The sequence below is a fragment of the Prionailurus bengalensis genome, chromosome C1 (assembly GCF_016509475.1).
Source record: "Prionailurus bengalensis isolate Pbe53 chromosome C1, Fcat_Pben_1.1_paternal_pri, whole genome shotgun sequence".
Classification (NCBI taxonomy): Eukaryota; Metazoa; Chordata; class Mammalia; order Carnivora; family Felidae; genus Prionailurus; species Prionailurus bengalensis.
The window spans coordinates 55579510-55600926 of record NC_057345.1 but is presented as its reverse complement, the minus strand read 5'-3'; the positions used below and the strand labels follow the sequence as shown (position 1 = coordinate 55600926).

Sequence of the window (21417 nt, the reverse complement as noted above, 5' to 3'; positions counted from 1 at the left end):
ATTACATTTGAAACTTAGGAAGTAAGAATTCTGTTTGACTCTACGCCTAAATTTTACTTGTATGCTTATGAGACAAGTCACTGCAATTTCATTTTAAGTTCAATTCAGATGAGTATGTCTGAGCATCTTCATTGGGAATATGTGAGAAATATGCCTTAGTCCTTGCTACACAAAGAAGACACTGGCATGCTACAGAGATGGAATAAGATCTGGCACCGAAGTGCGTGCGTGTCAGTCATACCATAAATATTTAGGTTAGGAAGAAATTGGTGTGGATTGAATATCAGGATTGGCTTTTTAGAAGACATGGGGCTTGGTTTTCTTACCCACTAAATGCAACAAATAAGGCTAACCTGTTCTGGGAGTTGCTGTTAGAGATATAACTTGGAGAGGTGGTTGAGGGGTTTGCTTTTATTCACCAGCGCAGAAACAATGTCCAGAAGCCACCCACAGACAACCTGATGCATCCAGGAGGCCCATAGTGTTCTGTAAGAGGTTGCAGTTTTATTTGCCCCATTGGAAGATTCAGTTTTATAGTAGTCTGTAGGCTGTACATCTGAAGTCCTGGCAAAAACGTTTCATATTTCAGAGGGCATATGTAGCATGATTTCAGATAAGAGTTTTCTAGTAAGTTGGGTTCATGTTCAGTATGTATCTTTAGACTTGTGCTTTTCCTTCACGGTATACATAGACATTCATTTATGTGCGTGTTTTTTTTTTTTTTTTTAAGAGTGGACACTTTTTTGTGGGCCAGCTCATTTTTTTTCTAAGTTTATTTATTTTGAGGGAAAGAGAGAGAGCAGGACAGAGAGAGAGAGAGAGAGAGAGAGAGAGAGAGAGAGAGAGAGAGAATATCCCAAAAAGGCTCCATGCCATCAGCACAGAACCCGATGCAGGGCTTGAACTCACTAAGTGTGAGATCATGACCTGAGATGAAATCAAAAGTCAGATGCTTAACCAGCTGAGCCACCCAGGTGCCTTGGAACAGTTTATAAATAAATAAAGCTGTTCCCATATTAACAATTTGAGGCTACTTCTGGCCTTTAGGAAGATTTTGCCTATAATGTATGATGCCTTGTACCTGACAGGATGCTTCCATGTAAATAATTTTCCTCAATCCTCATTATATACTTGTGAGGTAGGTTGTTACTTGATTTATATAGGTTAAGAACATAATTAAGGTTCCACAGTGGCAGAGTTCAGAACTAGAATCTGTCTGACTCCAGAAAGATCTCTTACTGTTTGTCTGGCTACATCTCTCAGAGCCATTTCTGCCTCTCTGACTTATAGGTTTACCCCTGTTTGGGATTTCCATGCAGGGCTTTCTCACAGAACAAGCTATTGAATGTGAGAAATGCCTTCAGAGTAATATTGGAAGTGAAGTTTCTGAAGCTTGGCCTTATCATTACTTAATCTTTTACAAGTAATCATATTTCTTTCATTCAACAAATATTTACTGAGTGTTTACTCAGGTGCTGCTCTAAATAAAAAAAAAAAAAAAAAAAAAAGGACCTGTCCCTGCTTAAAGGAGCTTGCAATGCAATGGGTGAGATCAACTAAACATAAATTGTATAATAAGAACTACAAGGAGAAATAGAACAAGGAGGAGAGTGATTGGGGAAGTGCTGCTTGGGATAAGGTGGTTAGAGAAAGCATCTTTCTCAGTTTCATTTGAGCAGGGATTGAACTGAATGGACTGAGGCCAGTTTGCGTGGCACTTTCGAAGGAGTCCTCTAGTTGGAGGTAAGAGCAGGTTCTACGTGCTGAGGTGGAAGTAGGAGGGCCTATAGCTTCTTTACAAGAAGCATTTTCTGAGTAAATGACTACCAGGAGAATCAAGGTGGGTCTTGAAAGATGTGGAGGAAGAGAAACAGAAGGTACATTCCGGGTGGAACAAACATCGTGAGCACAGGCATAGCTGCAGGGACCAGCCTCTTCAGTATGCTCAGGCTTTGGCAGTCAAAGACATTGGAGGCCTTTGAAGAGACCTTAGAGAGCATCCAGTTCAAGCCTCTTCTTTCACTGTTGAGGAAGCTGGGGCCCAAAGAGGGCCTAGGACTAGAATCCTGATTTCCTGACTATTACTAGTACTCTTCGCTTTTCCCCACCACGTCACACCCTTCCAAGTTGGGACAAGTGCTACATACAAGAATTTGAAATTTACTCTGCAGATATGACAAGTCCCTAAAAGTTTATGACATAAGGGATAGAATGGAGAGAATTTAGGGCAGAATGCAGAAGCAACATCCAGTTCTGTCCTTGACCACTGTCTGATTTTGGACAGGGCCCTTCTGCTCCCCTACCCTGCTTTGTGAAGTGTAAACTGAGTAGGTTGTATCAACTGAGTTGGTTAGTTCTCGAGGTAGGGCCCTTTCCTGGGCTGAGACAGAATTTCTGAGGAGCAGAAGGTATGCCAGTGTGGAGACTAGGCTGCTGTTCTGATGGTTGGCATGAGCCCAGCTGCTCCCTGACTCCTGAATACCAATGCTTAAATTTGCTCTCATCCGTTGGACTCCTGGCTTTCTTGACCCAGAACCATTTTGCATGGAAGCTTTGTATGTATTCTATGAAAAGACCAAAAAGATAAATTGTTAAAGCACAGTATAAAACTGAATATGGTATGCTACATTTTGAATAAGAAAACGGGAAAATAGTATATATACATTGTATTCACTTATTTAAGTAATGAAACTCTGGAAGAATATACATAAGACTGATAAAGTAACCACCAATTCGTGTGTGAGTGTGTGTGTGAGAACAGAATAAGTATAGAACAGGAATGGGAGGGAGACTTCTCACTATTTATCTTTTTATATGTTTTTGATTGTAGAGCCATGTGAATGTATCTTAAATTACATTTTATAAAAGGAACAGTAAGAAAAGGATAAAGTTTTTCTATAAATAATGACTATCCTATGATGAATCCTAAAGTTTAAAATAACTGGGGGTGGTGGGACAAATTAATTTGTTCTCATTATTCAGGGTTGCAGACTGTTGACCCCAGCATGCAAATTAAAACAAGATCAGATCCAAATTATTTTTTTTCAAAATCTCACTGTTAACTTTAGAAGGCAAAGGAAAGAAAAGTTCCCTGTGTTAGGACAGGAATCCAGTAAGAGGGCTCTGAAAGGTCAGCTCCCCAGGGAGGCAGGAGTTCTACAGAGCAGTTGATAGAGCTGACACAGTCTTTAAGCAAGAATTGAAGGCCAAGGAAGAAAAAACCTAAATTACCATAAAAATTGAAAGGCAGGATCCAATTGAACAACGTAACCTAGTGAGCACATAATGCAAATCCTTGGAGGCTTTCTGAGAAACCAAACGTGTGTGTGAATGTGTTTGTGTGTGTGTGTAATTTTTTTTAAAAAGTTTATTCAGGTTCTCAAAGTCCTGGCTGTACCAGAAACCAAGGAACCAATATAGTCAACATTTGGTTTTTTAAAACATGGCTTCTAATTTTAAAACATTCTCTTTCTTAAAAAATGATGTTTACAAAAGCCAGCTCACTGTTCATAAAAGATAACTAGTTAACATAGATAAAGGTAGATAAAGTATCAGTTGACTAATTGCTTTCCAAAGTGTCAGTTAGGATAGACTGTGTTTAAACTTGTTAGTTGTTGCCTCCATAAGGGAATGTCTGCAGCACAAAGCCAGTGATTCACAGTCACAGGAGCTGGAGCCTGGCTTTCTGACAGCACACCCTGCTAGGTGTTCTCATGTAGGGAAGGAGGAACAGACCCCTTGCTGTACATCTCACAAGGCTGGTACTGTAGGCACTGGTACATTGTATAATGTCTTCATTATACCACTGGTTAAAATTACATGGCTCAGATGAGTTTTACAGGAAAAGTGGAGGTGTCTCTTTTTGCTGACTAAATAATGAAGAATTTTAGGCTGTTGGTTTAGTCCAGAGTTATTAATCTTTTCTGGGTCACTCTAGACCATACAGGCTGGTTTCTCAAACCCTGAATTATTCTTTCCACATACACATGTCCTTTCTGCTTTCTGGGCATTGGCATCCTCATACCAAACAAGTGGGTTGATCAGTTATTCTTCAGTTATGAATGACTAGATCTTTCTCTTTGCCATATATGTTGTTTGACTAACAAAGTAATGTTATTAACCATTGTTACTTTCGAGGATATGCCTTTTTTCAAATAAGAGTAAATGACCCTGTTAATAAGCTGGAATGTGTGGTTTTGCAGTTATATGTAGATTTTATGTAGGTGGTAGAGCCTTGTGAGCAAAGGTAGTGAAGATATCTGGGTCCCAATTCCTTGTCTGAGCCAGGAGGAGGTGGAACAGAAGTGGTGGCAAGTAGTTACAGTAGTGCGGAGGATAGGGTGGGTAACCCAGGACCACTGGCTCCATGAACTTGTCTGGCTTTCCCAAGGTAGGGAGGGAACCTTGGAGATCATTTGCACTACTGATGTTATCTTCCACCTTAGTCAGTTCCCTAACAGTTTACTTTCTAGGATCACATGTTTCAGTTGTTTTCTCAGTAGATTTTTGGGGAAAGAAGTTTCAAAATACAATGGTGTCATTCATCAACTTTTCCTTATTTACCATGAAGCCTAAAACTGAGCGATTTGTTTATTTTTAGACCTTATAGTAAAGGAGTATCAAAGCTTATAAGGTTTCAAAACATGTAAGAAAATATGTCATTCGTGCTTTGGATTTTATTTCAAATAAAGTTGGTGACTCTGCTTAGCAAATTTTCCTTGGAGTGAGAATGGTTATATCTAAGACTCAGGTGAACACTGAAATTATTACATGCTTCTTATTAGGTTAGGGGTGATGAATTGGTGCTTATGTTATCCTGTGTTCATTGTAGACATTGTCAAGTAGTCTTGGCGATGCTTCCTTGCTAAAGCCCAGGAATAGCTCTGACTGTTCACCAAGGTAGTGGTTCAGACAACCAGAATCAGTTGATTAGAGCTGGGAAAGAAGACAAAAACATCTGATTGTATCCCTAGACTTGGTTTTACTGATTATGTGATGTTAGTGCCTAATCTTACTCCTATACTCCCTTTCTTAATTTCCTTAACCTAAACAACTAGAGAACACATTTTTTTTATTAAAATTTTTTTTCAAATATTTTTATTTAACCGAAAGTCTCATCCAAACCAAATGCCTAATTTTTAGAAATGGTAGGTCCATATAACCCATTTGCCCATTGATTTATGCCATGTACTTTTTATGCCTGTGGTGTGTATTGGCTTGTGGTATTACATTGTACCACCAGCACCTGTAGAACCAGAGACTTCATTCAAAACAGAAGGAAAGCTAAGCATCTTTGTATGTGCAGTCTGTAATCACAGCCATTTGAAGATTGCAGGACTTGTGGAAGGGAGCCCATCGAGCTCTGTGTCACACAGTGACCAAGCAGGTCATTTTGTTCACAGTGGCTCTTTATTAGCTATCTTTGGAGGCAGACATTTTATTTGGTTTTAAATGTCCCTCCCCCCATCCTTGATTAACAAAATATATGTTCACTGTGCCTTCTGTATTTCCTGTCTTAGGGAGAAGACAAATATGCATGCAAATCTATCACTGAGAGATAACAGTGGTGATGGAAGTATGTGAATTTTGTATAAAGTGTCTGCATTTCATTCTCTGAATTGATTTATCACAAGAGGCAGATGGAGCAGACTGTTGTCTATATTTGTAACATAGGTAGAGGCTTAGAGAGGTTAAATGACTTTATGGTGGACTCACAGAAAATTAATGGCAGATTTAGAATTTAAATGCCCACTTTTTGGCTCAGTGATCAATAACGATAACTATGTGAAGCTATCTAGAAGAAAAAACTCACAACATGTTAGCTTGCCTTTGGTGTTTCTTGGTACTTAACTAACAGAACAGGCACTTAGTAGCTGGATGGTTTGGGGAAAGTTACTTAACATTTCTGGACCCGGAAGTATAATAAGCTCTTAATAAGCAGTAGCTTCAATTGTTTTTTTATGCTATCTTTATGATAGGGAGTAGACTCCATTCTACTATGGTAGTGTTTGGGTCATATTTATCCTATAGCTATACTTTCAAATGGCTGCTGCTTGTTCTGTTGTAGCCAAAGATCCATTCCTGTGGCAAAGCAGAGGAATGCAATAGGCTGCTTCTGCTGTAGAGTGGCTTTCTCCAGAGACAGGCCTAGTATTTAGGGAGGGAAAACAATCCTGTGAGAATTGTTTTTCAATTTTTGAATTCTATGTAAATTGAATCATGTTCATGGGATTTATTTTAATATTCTATAGATACAGTTATTAAGTTCCCAGAGGGGACTGTACAGTATGTATTTGGGGCATTTTTCCAAATAAAATGTAATGCTCAGTGTAGAAAAATTTGGGCTTGAGTGTATAGACTCGAGCCTACCATGTATTAGCTATGTTACCTAAAGTAAGTTACTCCTCATCTTCTGGGGATAAGAAGGCTTGGCCTTTCTACCTCACAGGGTTACTTGGGGATCAAATGACATGAGGTATGCAGAAGCATTTTGTAAACTATAAAGCACTCCACAAATATAAGGTAGTACTTGTTTATTGTCACAATTTGTTCCTTCATTTATTAGCAAACCTGAACTAAATTGTCTTCAGCACAGTACCCGCAGGCCAACTGTGGGACCTGGCACATGACGGGGACTTAGTAGATTTAAAAATACAAAATGAAACCAGAAGAAATGTTTAGAGCTAAAGGAGGGAAGGAGCTCAGGTATATAGAGAGTTTATTTGAAGCCTTTGCCAAATAACTGATTTCTTTCTACTCCTAGGTCACTGACAAAAAAAATTAAGGTGCACCTGGGTGTCTCAGTCGGTTAAGCATCCGACTTGGCTCAGGCCATGATCTCACAGGCTGTGAGTTCGAGCCCCGCATCGGGCTCAGAGCCTGGAGCTGCTTCGGATTCATGTATCTCCCGCTCTCTCTGCCCCACCCCTGCTCATGTTCTGTCTCTCTCTCCTTCAAAAATAAGCATTAAATTTGTTTTTAATTAAAAAAAATAGAAATGATGTTTACATATGAAAACTGACATCATTTATTGAATGAGATGGACCTCCTTCATATCATTGTATCCATAATTATCTTTAATTCTGATAAAAACTCTACAAGATAGCCTCGTAGAGTTATTTCTCTTATTATATGTGCAGAAACTAAGGTTCAGAGAATCCTCATGGTCCATCACACCAGCTTATTCTCTTAGTGACTTTGGAGTAAAAGAGTAGCTTATCTAGGAAAGGAGGATAATTTAGAGTTGAGGAAAGTTCTTAGGCCTGAGATTTCTTTCTTCTTTTCTTTTCCTTTCTTTTCTTTTCTTTTTTTTTTTTTTCTTTTCTTTTCAGAGAGAGAGAGGATACGTACGAGTGGGCAAGAGGGGCAAAGGGAGAGAGAGAGAAAATGAGAGAGAGAGAACTTCTGTGCTGACTGTGGAGCCTGATGCAGGGCTCAGTTCCTCAACCCTGGGATCTTGACCTGAGCTGAAATCAAGAGTTGGACGCTCAACTGACTGAGCCAACCAGGTGCCCCAGACCTGATATTTCTTTTATGTGTTTCAGTTTGAAGTAAAGTCTCTCCTTATGAAGCTGATCTAACACTCATGTTAGAGTTGGAAGAAACCTTAATATGCACCCAGTTTAACTTCCCTCGCAGAAGCTAATGCTGGCATAATGAAACAGTGGTGAGGTGGTGCAAGATACTGGGCTTCGGAATCCTGGTGTGCTGCTTTTTTTAGGTACAGTGGCTTCTGTACCAATAACCCTCCCAAAGATACTTCTTCTGTGCCCACCTGCTGGTTTTCTGGGTTATGCCTTTCTCTTCAAAAAAAGAGAAACTAAACTCGGTGCAAAAACTAACGAGTTATAGGCCAGTAAAATGACTTTTTCCATTTTAAGAAAATTTAAAATTATATAGATTTAATCTGAAACTTTAAATCTAGTAGCGTATACAAGTAGTATGTGGGTGTATTAAATGTTTTTCTTTTTCCATGATTTTTTTTTTTTTTTTGAGAGAGAGAGAGCATGAGCAGGGGAGGGGCAGAGAGGGGGAGACAGAGAGAGAGAGAGAGAGAGAAAGAAAGAAAGAGAAAGAAAGAAAGAAAAGAAAGAGAGAGAAAGAAAATCTCAAGCAGGCTCCATGCTCAGTGCAGAGCCTGATGTGGGGCTATGTCATGACCAGACCATGAGAGCATGACCTAAGCCAAAATCAAGAGTCAGACACTTAACCGACTGAGCTACCCAGGTGCTTAGATGTGTGGGTGTATTAACAAGTAAAGTCTAGCTCATCTGCCAGTAGAAAATGATACTAAGCCAGAGATCATGGATGTTTAATCCACCTCAGCTATTTGTACCTAACACTTCTAAATGCTTGGGGCTAGGGAGAAGTGACATATGACATAGTTTCTGCTCTCAAGGAATTTATAGTCTTGCTGGTAGAGGCTGGTCTCCTGAGTCCTCCCAGCCTGTACTTTATTGTGTTTTAGTGGTTTTTCATCAGAGAGGAGGGTGTGTTTACAGGTATGAAAGTGCATAGAATGAGACTATGTATGACTTCTTTCATTTATTCTTCATCATTTTACAGTTATGGAACATCTATTTGCTATCACTTTGTTAAGTACTGTGGATACAGAGATAAACCATGAAGGCATTCAAAGTGTCTGGATAGATGATCATGAATATAAATAGTCACATACATACATGTACTTAGTCACGTACATGCAGTGTCAGTGATAAAAGTAGCACTTAGTGTTATTGACAGTTTGGCAAGAAGGAGCCTGATATGAATGCAGGTTTTTGTGCAAAGCTTCCCAGTGGAGGCGTCATATGAGATAGGTTTATAATTCGAGTCAGTAATTGAATTTGGTCTTTTGCTTCTAGCCAGGATGGCATAACAGGGACAGGATTTACCTTTCTGCCTGAGCCTACTAGAATACCAAACATATATGAAAAATGTTTTTCAGACATTGGACAACAGGTGGTAAAGGATTGTGGAGAGAAAAAGGATGAGAAAAGAAGTACATAAAAAAAGACCCAAATGAAATTTTAAGGAAAAATATAATAACCTGAATTGAAAAATAAAGTAGAAGGTATTAAACAGCAGATTAGGCAGTACAGAAGAAAAGATCAGTGAATTAAAGAAATAGCAATAGAAACTATCCAAGATGAAACACGTGGAGAAAAAAGGACTGGAAAACAAATGAACAGATTACTAGTGATGTGCAGGGTAGTATCAAGAGATCTATAATATGTGTAACTAGTCCTGAAGAAGAGGGTGGGTAGAAAAACTTTTTGAAGAATTAATGGCAGATGTCTTTCCCAATTTGATGAAAACTAAATCTACACATACAAGAAGCTCAACACAAACTATAGTAAACACAAAGTATAGTAAACAAAAAGGAAACTATACCATAAAGAGGGACATTTCATAATGCTGAAAGAGTTAATATATCAAGTAGACATAACTGTCCTGCATATGAATGTGCTTAATGAGAAAGCCTCAAAATATCTGAAGCAAAAACTGATAAAACAGAAAGGATAAGTACATTATTGACAATTATAGTTGGAGATTTTAACACTCCTCTTTCAGTAATTGATAAAACAACTAAACTGAAAGCCATTAAGGCTATAGAACACTTGAACAACACCATCAACTAATTTGACCTAATTGACATTTACAGAACATTCGACTCAAAACAACAGAATATACATTCTTTGCAAGTGCACATGGAACATATACCAAGCTAAACTATATTCTGAGCCATAAAATGATTATTAATAGCTTTAAATAATTGAAATCATAGAAAGTCTGTTCCCTGGTCAGAACAGAATTAAACTAGAAATTAATAACATAAAGATATATGGAAAAATCTTCAAATGTTTGGAAATAAACACTTCTAAATAACACATGGATCAAAGAAAAAAATCATGAAGAAAATAAAACATTTCAAACTGAATGAAAATTAAAACACAACATAGTAGGGGCACCTGGGTGGCTCAGTTGGTTAAGCGTCCGACCTTGACTCAGGTAATGCATGATCTCATGGTTTGTGAGTTCGAGCCCTGCGCTGGGCTCTGTGCTGACAGCTTGGAGCCTGGAACCTGCTTCAGATTCTGTGTCTCCTTCTCTCTCTGGTCTTCCGCCACTCACAGTCTGTCTCTCTCAAAAATGAATAAACATTAAAAATTTTTAAGACATAACATAGGAAAACTTATGGGATGCTGCTAAAGTGGTGCTTAGAGGTGAATCCATAGAATTAAACGCATATATTAGAAAAGAAGAAAGGTCTAAAATCAGTGGCCTAAGCCTTTCCCTTTAGAAACTAGAAAAAAATAAGAGCAAATTAAACCCAAAGTAAATATAAGGAAGGTAAGAGCAGAAATCAGTGAAATAGAAAACAGAAAAGCAATAGAGAAAAATCAGTGAACCTAAAACCTGGAGGCCAATGAAAGTTCAGTAAAACTGCTCAACCATAGCCAGTTGATCAGGGCAAAAAGTGAGAATGCACAAATTATCAATATAGGGAATGAAGGAGTGATATCATTACAGAGCTTGCATATACTAAAGGTATAATGGAATATTAGGAACAACATTATGCCATAAACTCAAAAACTAAGATGAAATGAACAAATTCTTTAAAAAGACAAACTACCAAAGCTCACTCAAGAAGAAGTAGATAACATGAATAGCCCTATTCTACTAAGTAATTACAAAGCCCTACTTAATTAAAATAATTAGAAGCTATTTAGCTTCTATTTATGAGGCTATTTAGCTCTATTTCTCTTAAAGAAATTGAATTTTGATTAACCTTCCCAAAAGGAAAACTCTAGGCCTTGAATTAATTAATTAAGGGGGCTTAATTAATTAATGGGGCTATTTAACTCTATTTCTATTAAGAAATTGAATTTTAGTTAAAAACTTTCCCAAAAGGAAAACTCTGGGCCTTGAATCTGGAACAGATTGTCTCTCACAGCCCTCAGAAGGAGCCATCCCTGCTGGCACCTTGATCTTGACTTCCAGCCTCCAGAGTGTGACACAAAAGTTTCTGTTGTTCAAGTCACTCAATTGGTGGAACTTTATTTATAGCAGCCCTAGTATAGACTTAAATGTAGAGTTAAAAATTAAAACTTGAAGAAAATATAGGAGAAAATCTCTGTGAAAATCTCAGCTTCATAGGAAAGTCATAAAAAGCAAGAATTGTAAAAGATAAAATAAGTTAGACTACATAAAAATTAAATTTTTTTGTTTTTTAAGGCATCATTAAAGAAATAAAAAGGCAAGCCACAGACTGGGAGGATATATTTGCACAACCATGTATATAATATATAATAATCATATATAATATGTAATTTTTTAGAAAATACACAGTCATATATATGATAATCATATATATGTGTGATTTTTATATATATAAAAAGTTAAGAACTTGTATCCAGAATATATGAAAAATAACAACTCAGTAATAAGACAAATAAATAAATTTGGGAGATTTGGACAGACATTTCACCAGAGAAGCAATACTGATGGCAAATAAACACATTAAAATATGCTCAGTCAGGGCACCTGACTGGCTCAGTCAGTAGAGCATGTGACTCTTGATCTTGGGGTTATGAGTGTGAGCCCACCATTGGGTACAGAGATTACTTTAAAATCTTTTTTAAAAAACTTAAAAAAAATAAAATATGCTCAACCTCATTAATCATTAGAGAGAAAAAATATGCTCCACTTCATTAATCATTAGAAAAATGCAAGTTAATATTATAGTGAGATACTATTTACTTATAGTACAGTGGTCTCATACAGTTCCAAGTGCTGATGAGAAAGTAAAGCAATAGGAACTCTCATAGAGTGCTGGTGGGAGTACAAGATAGTATAGTTATTTCATAAGTTTCTTAGAAAGTTAAAGATACATTTACTGAAAGAACCAGCCAACCCATTTTCTAGATATCTACCTGAGAAAAATAAAAATGTCCACAGAGATTTGTATTCAAAGGCCCCATTATAGCTTTATTAATAACAAGTCATGAAAACAACCTAAATATTTATTAACTGGTGACTAAACAGATTGTGGTATAGTCATAAGATGGAGTACTAATCAGTAATAAAAATAAATGTAACAAAAATGATGCAACAGCATAAGTGATTCTCAAAAGCATTATGCCAAGTGAAAAGCCAGACATAAGAGTACATGCTGTGCAATCCCATTTGTAGGAAATTGTTGAAGAACAAAACTCTAGTGACAGACAATAGATCAGACGCCGCCATAAGTTATAATCAGAGGTTGTAAATTTGGGAGGGGATCACCACTTAAAAGTGGTTGATTTTATTTTTTGCATATTATGCCTCAACAAAGAAAGAACCTTGAACAAATTGAATGTCTACTGTTTGCTGTGTTAGGAATTTGCTTAGGTAGATGTGATGTGGGTCCTCCTGCAGGAAGCTATAGACACTGTGTAGAAAGACGTGCAGTTTGGAGAGAAAGAGAGTCCTAGAGGGAAGTACTGCTGGGGCAGAGGAGAGAGTTCTTATCAGGAAGGCTCCATATAGTGGCTGCTTGCATTTTAGTTTGATCTGTCAACAGGAGTCAGGAGAGTGTTGAGAAGGACATTCTAAGCAAAGGCACCTGAGTGTGAAAATGCATGTTACATTTTATAAACAATGAAGAGCCTCGTATTGCTGGAGCCTTGGAGCTATGAGATTTATGTTGAAGTGACAAGAATTGAAGCTGATTGGGTTGGCAGAAAGATGAAAGGTGGAATGTTTATCGTATTTGCTTAACAAACTGATATTGTAAAAGACATAATGTACTTTAGAGGGAAACCTTCCCTCTTGGTTGAGAGATGAGGTGATCACTACACCGTTTTCATTTCTCTTCACTCCTTTGCTTTTAGCTTAAAAACAAAACAGCAACAAAACCTTGCTTTTACCATCAGCTGTTTTAAAATAGTAATTCACCCTGCATAGACCTCAGCCAAATTTGTGTAACTAACGCTGTATTTGAGTTTTCACATGTTGTAGGAAAGAAGTATGTTTCAGTGTTTGAGAAAGTCTTTCATACTAGCTATCTGGGAGAGCTGCTCAGATTAGCCAGATCTCAGATACGGCCTCTGCCTTCAACCAAATGTCCATTTCTTTGAACCAACAGGGAGAAGTACAAGACCTTCCTCACATTACATTTTAGAAAGGAGGAAACCTTCTGAAACTGCTTTTTTGGTTCAGCTCCATATATGTCAAATTCTTAAACATCACTCTCTATCCCTTGAGTGATGAAGGGAAATGTATATGTGTGTGTGTGGTGGGAGCAACATAGGATTTTTTTCCATGGGATTTTGATTAAAGAATAGGACAGCTGATTTTGAGGGCTTGCTCTACAATCTGATACTTTTCTTGTGTATTACAGGCAATGGATTTTGAAGGCTGGGCCGACACCCTCTTTCTTCTGCAGTTCACTCTGTCTTGTGTGATGGGGTAAGCCTTTGTTCCTTGTTAGCAGATAGTTTTCCTAGAGAAGTTTGTTCTGGGATCCTTTTGCTTCACTCCTCAGTATACTGTTCTGTGTCTTGAATGTATCAGCATAGGATAATTAAACTTCCAGATTCAGGTGGTTTCACAGCCCTTGGGAACGTGCCCTTAGAGGCTACTAAACTGATCCCAGAGTCATACTCAGAAGGATGGAGACAAGAAACGAATACTTACCAAATAACCTAGTATGTGATAAGCACCATTATATTTCAAAAGGCATTGTTTTATTTCTATATTAACCACAGGACACATGTTTCCATCCACCTACCTATGAGAAAGTAGGCTCAGAACTCAAGTAAATCGTCTAAATTTGCACAGTTAGCAGGCGGCAGTGGCAGCCTTTGAATTGGGGGCTGTCTGACTCTCTCCACCAGGTTATCTTCCTCTCAGAAGAGTGTATGTGGAAAATAAGAGGGTATCTGCTAATGTGCCTCTTCTCTTCACCTTTGTATTTCCCTAATGAATTTTTTCCTTGGCCAGTCAGTTTAGTTGGTGTTTATGACTAGATCTGGCACAGGCTAGGTACATGATGAGCAAGTGCTTCAAAATAAAATTGACATGGTGCATTGGTACTCCAGCTTGGAAGCCTTGTAAATCTGGCCGTTCCAACTGCGGTGGCACTTAGTTGTTAAGTGAACCTGTAGCCCCTCTTAAGGTAGTGCTGATTCGGGTTTCTTCCATCTTTAAGAATCTCTGTTACCTCCTGGTCCAGGGGTCATATTGTCTCATGGGAGGTGCACACCTGACTCGTGGTCTGTGAGCTCAGCTTTCTATCTGGATTAGGTGACTTAGTGGGAATATAACATAAAAAGAGTATTCAGGATTAACAACGGTGGTTTCAAGGGTTTGGTGAGGGTAGCTGGGGAAAACACCTGGTCAACAAATGGACATGTGTTTCTTTTTAGTGAAATTTTTAAAATCCAAAGCTGCAGTACATGCAGGGGCGAGGTGGGGAAAGCTCATAGTGACTACAATGTGCTAGCATGGCCAACACTGTTTCTGTTGGCTAGAGATTGCTATAAAGTAAGCAACTGGCTCTTACACCTCTTCCTTCTTCATTCCAGGTTTATCTTGATGTATGCCACAGTACTCTGCACGCAGTATAATTCTGCTCTTACAACTACAATAGTTGGCTGTATTAAGGTGAGTTGAAAAAAATACTGTTAGCTTTTGGGTACCTGCCTTATTTGAAAGTTGTTACTCTAAGTCTCTCTGTGGTCTTAAGCCCCTATAATCCTTTTTTTTCTAACAGAATGTCTTGGTTTGGCAGATTGTGGTGATGGTTTCTAAAATGATCTTTAAGAACTCAAGGGGGTATAATCTCCACTTTCAGGCAACTTGGCTCTGAGGAGTATGGGAAAAGAAGAATGTGTTATCTTAGTGTAGAGGAAGCGGAATTAGGCTTGTTTCAGACAGGGTAGGTAACTAGCTTGGTAGTGATAGGCTTGTCCCTGTAACCCCCATGAAAACTGTTCTGTTCTCTGCCTTACTCAGTTCTGGCTGTTATAGGGAAAGGGTGCCTGCCAGAAATTAATCAAGGGATTTTTCCAGTGCATGAGCCAGACCTTAAATGGCCCACTTTTAAAAGCTGTGTCTGACATTTCCAGTGATGTCATTTCCTCCAGATCCCTTTTATTTGAGGGAGGCTCATTTGTCTTCAGCCAGGAGAGCCAAGTTGACTTGAATATTGAGCTGAAGTTAGTGGCTTGAAGCCTGAGGCCTGTTTCATCTGATTTTGTGCTTCTAGTGCTTTAATCTCCAAGACCACAGCATGCCAGATTTCCAAATGAATTAGCGGGGTAGGCTTGCTTTCTAAAAAAGGTGTAAGACAGAGCTGGGGGGGGGGGGATAAGACAGAGAGGTAGGCCCTTAATCATTTGGGGAAAAGAATACTTGCCCTTGGGACTTCCTTTCTGATTCCCCATTTGCCAATAGTGAGGGAAGGGATTGTACAATAAAGTTTTCACTGCTCTGCTATGTTTCCCTTTATATCTCCATGGAGTGGTGTCCCCTTGCCCTCACTTTGGAAACTAGATTTGGGTTAAAATTTCAGAAGGTCTGTGACTTCAAATCATGGAATTGGGAGTGTTTGGTGTAATTAAAATTCTAAATTCAGCTATAACTAGTTAGTTGCGTGAATTCCCATGAAAGCCAGAGACCGTTCATCTGCATTCAAAGGCCTAGGCTGCTAAAATAGTTTTAGTCCCTCAAGTTAGCTCTCAGCTCTGTTTTGGTTTTGTAAAGTAAATGGTTCAAGAGCAAAGTGAATGCAGAATAAGAACAGCAAGAACCTGAGAGGCCAGTTGTTGTTACCAGTTTTTAGCCAAAAAGGACAGTGTAGGAAAGTCAGTGTTTCCTTTTTTTTTTTTTTTTTTTTTAAAGATTTTTAATGTCTATTTATTTTTGAGAGAGACAGAGACAGAATGTGAGTGGGTTAGGAGCAGAGAGAGAGGGAGACACAGAATCCGAAGCAGGCTCCAGGCTCTGAGCTGTCAGCACAGAGCCCAACGAGGGGCTCAAACTCACAAGCTGTGAGATCATGACCTGAGCCGAAGTCGGACGCTCAACCGACTGAGCCACCCAGGAGCCCCAGTCAGTGTTTCTTTTTAATAACGAACCTATTTGCTTAAGATTTCTTAGTGTATTTTCTTTTTATTTATCAGCATGGAGTACAAATATAATCACACTCTTATTAACATACAGTCCAGTACCTTTCTTTTGATATTTCCTCCTCCCCACACAACCCTATTAATTTACTCTGTCCCCAAGGGATCAGTTTTACTTCCAAAGTCTAGAGGGAGGGAAAAACTGGACTGTTGGATTAGTTTACAACCGCTGTTGGTCCTCGCTGCCTTGTATCACTGCTGAAGGATGTCTTCCATCTTCAGACGGGAGTGCGCTGCTGCCCTTGCTGGTTCAGAGCCTCATGGGCCACAGGGGAGTTTCTTTCATCAGCCTCCCAGTCACAGCCCTTTTAGCTCAGTCACTGCCCCAAGAGACTGTCAGTATTTCTTGTTTTTCTTAATCATGTTGGGAAGATTATGTAGGTTACTTAGTTAAAAGTGGAAATTCCTGGGCCCACCTCATATATACTAAATCAGAGGCTCTAAAGTAGAACCTGGAAATCATCATTTTTAACAAGGTTTCCAGGTGATTCTCTGGTAGACTAAAGTTTGAAACTTGCCGTCTTAGTTTTCAGTTACTAGCATAGATTCTTCTGTGCTTGCTAGTAAGTTCTGCTTTGGGGGCATTGCTGTCTTTTCCTGGTTGATTTCGAGCAGCAAGGTTTGGATTTTGAGTCCTTTCCCTATCTGTAGCTCCCTGGGCAATCTATGCAAATTAACCTGCCTTCTCTCTAGGTCTCTGTTCCAAGTGAGATCCTGTTACACATTTTCTCAAGTTGCCTACTGACCTTATTTACTGTTACATGGTATTTATTTTTATTTTTTTCCCCTCAAATAATAAGAAAAGCTGTTCTAAGGTAACTTAGACCTAGAAAAGGTTGACATAATTTTGAATGTTCTCTCAAAGGGCACTCCCATTATACAATTAATTTTGAGGTTTCTTTTTGGCCTTTTAAAAATGCTGTGGTAGTTCTGCTTCCATAGGCCCAATCTAGGAGAGCCCAGGTTCTAAAAATGTTTATGACATTTATCATTTACGACAGCTATAATAGTGGAGAGGGAGGCAGTGACTTGTGAATGTGAAAGAGAGAAGGTGAGGAAAGAATTGAATAATAGCTTGAACTTTGGGAAAGTTTATTTCACCTCTGTGGTTTGAAGATAATTGAAAGGAAGCCAGAGAAGCAGATGTTTACACCTAGGAGCTTAGGGAATCAGGAGAGGTAATTTTAGGTATTCTACTTTGAGACGACTTTTCATATGTGGTATTTTTTTGTAAGTTTATTTATTCATTTATTTTGAGAGAGAGAGAGAATATCCCAAGCAGGCTGCTTGCTGTCAGTGCAGAGCCCAGTGTGGGGCTTGATCCCATGAACCTCGAGGTTGTGATCTGAGCCCAAACCAAGAATTGGACACTTAACTGACTCAACTGAGACACCCAGGCACCCATCATGTGTTTTCTTAAGATACCAAAGAAGCTGCCTCTAAAAACAATGTTGATGTTGGTGAACTGCCTACCATCCCCTTCTTCCTTTTTAGAACAAGAGGGAGAGATGCTTACCTGTGAGGTTTTCCTGCTTTACTTTCCCCTCACAAGTCAATGGTTACCGCAATGGGAGGAAGAAGCATTCTTTTCTAAGATTACTAAATGTGCATTATTGTTTTCTACCCCTAGTGTTTCTCTATTTAGATTTATAATGTCAGCCTATAACATGGGACAGGGAAAGTGGATAATCTTGTGATAATTATCAGTGAAAGCATTTAGCTTTTGGAGATTTAGATTGGGAAGAGGTTAATGTCATTGTTTCCTTATTAGTGGCCTTACTCATACTATGCTCATTTTAGGATTGGTGGGTTTTTCTGTTTATCTGATTTTATATTTTAAGGATAGGCATTTGGGCCATTGTGTGGATGAGTTTACATGAGTATTGAAAAGCTCATTTTAACCTGTGTAACAGCATATTGCTGTTTTTCTTTGTAGAATATATTAATAACTTATATTGGAATGGTCTTTGGTGGAGATTATATTTTCACATGGACGAACTTCATTGGCTTAAATATCAGGTAAGTCAAAAATATTTAAATGTAACCACTTTGACAGGAGGGATTTGGACACTCAAATAGTATCACAGTAAGGGGCTATTTAATTGCAAATTGGTTTCTTTATTAAACATTTATGGAGCACCTACAGTGTATTATATATATTTAATGTCTTCACATAATGGTTTTTAAGAAATGGGGATAAAATGGTTCCATATTTTATGCACACACTATTTAAGGAATCTTTTCTGGAAGCTAAACTCCTTCTAGCCTTCAAAGAACAATCCTTTACTTATACTAGATGGTAGTACAGTGTTTTCAAGAAAATTCAGGGCTAAAGAATAGCAGCTCTGTTAGAATTGCTTTATATGTGTCTGACCTTAGACATATCACTGGATTCCTTTAGACTTTTTCAGTGGTGAGGGTGACTTGTATGAAAGACCTTTTTCAGTTCCAGAATTGATTCCATGGCTTTAAATACTGTCTACGTGCTTGAAAATTCTCAAATTTGTATTTGGGCCAGACCTCTGTCTTCAACTCCAACTTCTATGTCTAACAGGCCACTTGACATCTCTAGCTAACATGTCCAAACCTGAAGTCCCTATTATTTTCTCCAAAGTGTGCTCCACCCATAGCCTCTGTATATCAGCTGATGCACACTCTGTCCTTCTAGCCTCTCAGTTTCAAAACCCTGGAGTCATTCTTGACCCTTCAATCTTCTACCCAGTATCCAGTGTGTTCACAAATTCTCTTGGCTCTACCTTCAGAATAGATCCAGAAAACAGTCACTTCTCATCTGCATTGCTCCCAGCATCATCTAAGCCACCAATCTAGCATCTCTTGCCTAGTTTACTGCCTAGTCTTCTCCACTTGCATGGTTAACTCCTTTATGCCTGTAAGTTTTTGCTCAATTGTTACCTTCTCATGGAAGTCTACCCTGACCACCTTGTTTAAAACTACAACCTGCTCTTCCCCTTCTGATGCTGTGTTTTAAACCCTCTTATTCTATTTTTCTATTTATCTTTTCCAGAGCTCTTAATCTCCTTTAATATACTATAAAATTTGCTTATTTATTGCCTATTTTCTGTCTCTCCTGTTAGAAGGTAAGTTCCATGGGGGCAGGGATCTCTGCCTATGTAGTTCTCTCATTTCTCAAACTCCTAGAATGAATCCTGCTATTGCTTAATAAGTGTTTGATGAATCCTATGTGGATTGGTGAAAAAGCACTTTGGAAACTGTAAAGCTCTCTAATAGAATATGGGAGTGTCATCTCTTTAATTTACAGCAAATTATATAACCTGTCTGGGCTCTTATTTCTTCAATATAAACAACTTTTGATAATACCTATTCTACCCTGTTCTACCTTCTTTATGAATCAACATGAAAATTTAATACTAATACTGGTAATAGGTTAGTGACTCATTGTCACCCCTTCCCTGACATTTATTTGCCACTATAGTTATTTATCTTTTAAAGGAAAAGTCATTCATTATTTGTGGGGGTAGGAGTTGGGGGTCGTGGTGGGTGTAATGTGTACTTGAGGATTGTATATTATGGAAGGAAGATGAGTAGTTCAGTCTTAGACCTTATTTGGAGTTATACTTCTGATGCTTCCTATCTGTGTGACTTTGAGTTGTTTATCTTTTCTGAGCTTCAGTTTTCTTAGGTGCTAGGGATGAAAATACCCATATCTCTTGGGGCACCTGGGTGGCTCAGTTGGTTAAACAAACGACTCTTGATCTCAGCTCAGGTCTTGATCTCATGGTGGTGAGTTCAAGCCTCGCACTAGTCTCCATGCTGGGTGTGGAGCCTCCTTAGTTAAAAAAAAAAAAAAAGAAAAAGAAAAAGAAAGAAAATACCTCCTTAGACTTGTTAGAATGAGATAATCTAATATAAAGTACCTAACTCACTGCTTGACATCTGTGTTTAGTAAATACCAGTTTCTTTCATTAATATTCATGAGAAGAGGCCAGGATGTAAGAAACAACTTGTTGAAACAGTTCTGACTTGGAATGTGATCTGCGTTTCATTCACTTCTAAAAATTTGGATTAAAGAATATTTTTAGCACTGTATAGAGATGCCTTGATTTTTAGCACTGAGTCAGAGATGCCTTGATTTTTGTTTTGTTAGCTTCAAATAAATAATCTTAACCAAAATGAAGTGAAAGCTTCTGTTTGCATTTTCAGATCTCTGCAGTTCAAATTGCTTTTGAGATGATAAAAGTATCTTATAAGAAAACTGAGGTATCTTTTTTTTTTCACATTGTAGGCTATTAAAAGTGTCTGAGTATGTTGGAATGTTCTAACATTTGCCAATCTAAGGTAGATCAAAAGCAACATCTTGAAAATTCTTCCAGTAGAGTTTCTTTTTGTGTTGGGTAGTGCATTTTAGTTCTGGTTACACAGTACCATTTTGCTAGCAAGGATCTTTGGTAATGATAATTATGATGACTGTCATTGGTACTCTGGCCCTAGGTAGTATTTTTAATAATTTTTAATTGCTTTCACATTTTATTACAAATTTTACATATCCTATCTCTTCAGTCTCTTTTATCACAAGGCTAGGGAGAATAATTGATGTACTTAGCCAGCCAAATTAGTTGCAGAGTTGGAATTAAAACCCATGTGAATTTCTGTTCAAATGCTGTTTTTCATTATAGTGTGCTTTTTACCTTTTGTAGAGGAAAGCTCTACAAAACTACTAATTTTTTTCACTTTTTGTCTTTAAAATGAAAATTATAGTTTTATTATTTACTTTTTTTTTGAGTTCTTCTTGGAAAAGAACTGTGGACATGTCAAGCTGTGGACATTATTTTTTAAATGCAAAAACCAAACTTAAAGTGGCTGTCAGATTCACTTTGATCAAAATGGTGTCAGTCCATCTTTGGTGGACTGCACTTTGAAGGAAATCATTAATTGAACATATTCTTTTGTTTTCTTGTGTGTGTGTGTGTGTGTGTGTGTGTGTGTGTGTGTGTGTGTGACTCATTTACTGTTTATTGAGTGCCATTAACCATTACATGATTTTTAATTTAAAAAAAGGTAGGGAATTCACACATTCTTGTAACCCATTTTCTTACTCCACATTTTAGCCAAAAATATTTCACAGAGAAGTTGAAAGAATTTTACAACATCATCATATATTTATTACCTGATTTATACAATGAAAATTCTACTATGCTTATGCTTTATTACATATCTATAATTGAACTATATTCTTCAAAGATTCTTTGATTAGACCCAGATACATTTA

General features: G+C 38.0%; 1 protein-coding gene across 1 annotated transcript in view; it reads left to right on the top strand.

Annotated features, from left to right (window-relative positions):
- SLC35D1 (solute carrier family 35 member D1) overlaps positions 1–21417 on the top strand; it is a 51084-nt gene that overhangs the window by 13645 nt on the left and 16022 nt on the right. The window contains exons 9-11 of the mRNA XM_043575219.1: positions 13382–13449; positions 14568–14646; positions 18106–18188. Coding sequence (XP_043431154.1) covers positions 13382–13449; positions 14568–14646; positions 18106–18188 — 230 coding nt within the window. The remainder of the gene's footprint in view (positions 1–13381; positions 13450–14567; positions 14647–18105; positions 18189–21417) is intronic.